A 1,140-nucleotide genomic window follows, 5' to 3' on the forward strand; every position below is an offset into this window, starting at 1 on the left:
CATTAGGACAAATACCTAATGCATGCGGGGCTTAAAACCCAGACAACGGGTTGACAGTTTGCAGCAAATCATCACGGCACATGTATACCTATGTAACAAACCTGCACACTCTGCACATGTGTCCCAGAACTTAAAGTAAAATTTAAAAAAAGAGAGAAAAAAACCAATTACAATCAATCATATAGTTTGTTAGAAAGTAATAATAATTTAAAAAGCTGGTTTGAGATCCATAGTTAAAAAATAATGAACTCAGGCCAGGTGCCGTGGCTCATGCCTGTAATCCAGTGCTTTGGGAAGCTGAGGCTAGAAGATCTCTTGAAGCCAGGAGTTTGAGACCAGCCTGGGCAACACAGCAAGACCCTGTCTCTACAAAAAATTTAAAAAGTAGCTGGATGTAGAGGTACATACCTGTAATTCTAGCTACTCAGGAGGCTGAGGTGGGAGGATCACTCGAGCCCCAGGAGTTTGAGGTTACAGTGAGGTATGATCGTGCCATTGCACTATTGCCTGCATGACAGAGCAAGACCCCATTTCATTAAAAAAACAAAAAACTCAAAGGTGCTCTTACCGAAATGATTTCAGATTCTTCTGTAACATCAGACATTGCCATGTCACGACGATAGCCCCAGGAAAACTTGTCAATGCTGGTGCACATCTCCCACTTGTGATCTGGCAAGCTCTGTGGCTTGAATTTATCTTCACAGTTATAGTATCCTCCATGGTGACAGGAACAGTTCTGACCCCATCGGTCATTTACTACCACCTCATCCTAAGAAGAGAAAGAATACTTGGTCATAAGAAGTAAAACCACTTGACTTCTTTATGTAATGCACTTTGGTAAAGCTCTATTTGAAAGCAAGAAAGTTAGTCTAGAGCAGTGGTTCTCAACTGGGGGCAATTTTGCTCTGGAGGGGACATTTGGTAAAGTCTAGAGACATTTTTGACTGTCGTAACTGGGGTGGTACGCCATCTAGTGGGTAGAGACCAGGGATGCTACTAAACATCCTACAATGCACAGGATAGCCCCCAGAGCAAACAAATATTCAGCCCTAAATGTCAACAGTACTGAGGCAGAGAAACGCTGCTGCAGAGATACATGTCAGGGCTGGGAGAGCCTGCTTTAAAGATCATCTGGTAAAC

General features: G+C 42.9%; 1 protein-coding gene across 1 annotated transcript in view; it reads right to left on the minus strand.

The window, feature by feature from the left end:
- Positions 1-1,140, minus strand: part of FUCA1 (fucosidase, alpha-L- 1, tissue) — a 21,617-nt gene that overhangs the window by 6,393 nt on the left and 14,084 nt on the right. The window contains exon 5 of the mRNA XM_011977908.1: positions 569-769. Coding sequence (XP_011833298.1) covers positions 569-769 — 201 coding nt within the window. The remainder of the gene's footprint in view (positions 1-568; positions 770-1,140) is intronic.

This window comes from Mandrillus leucophaeus, unplaced genomic scaffold, assembly GCF_000951045.1.
Source record: "Mandrillus leucophaeus isolate KB7577 unplaced genomic scaffold, Mleu.le_1.0 Scaffold185, whole genome shotgun sequence".
Classification (NCBI taxonomy): Eukaryota; Metazoa; Chordata; class Mammalia; order Primates; family Cercopithecidae; genus Mandrillus; species Mandrillus leucophaeus.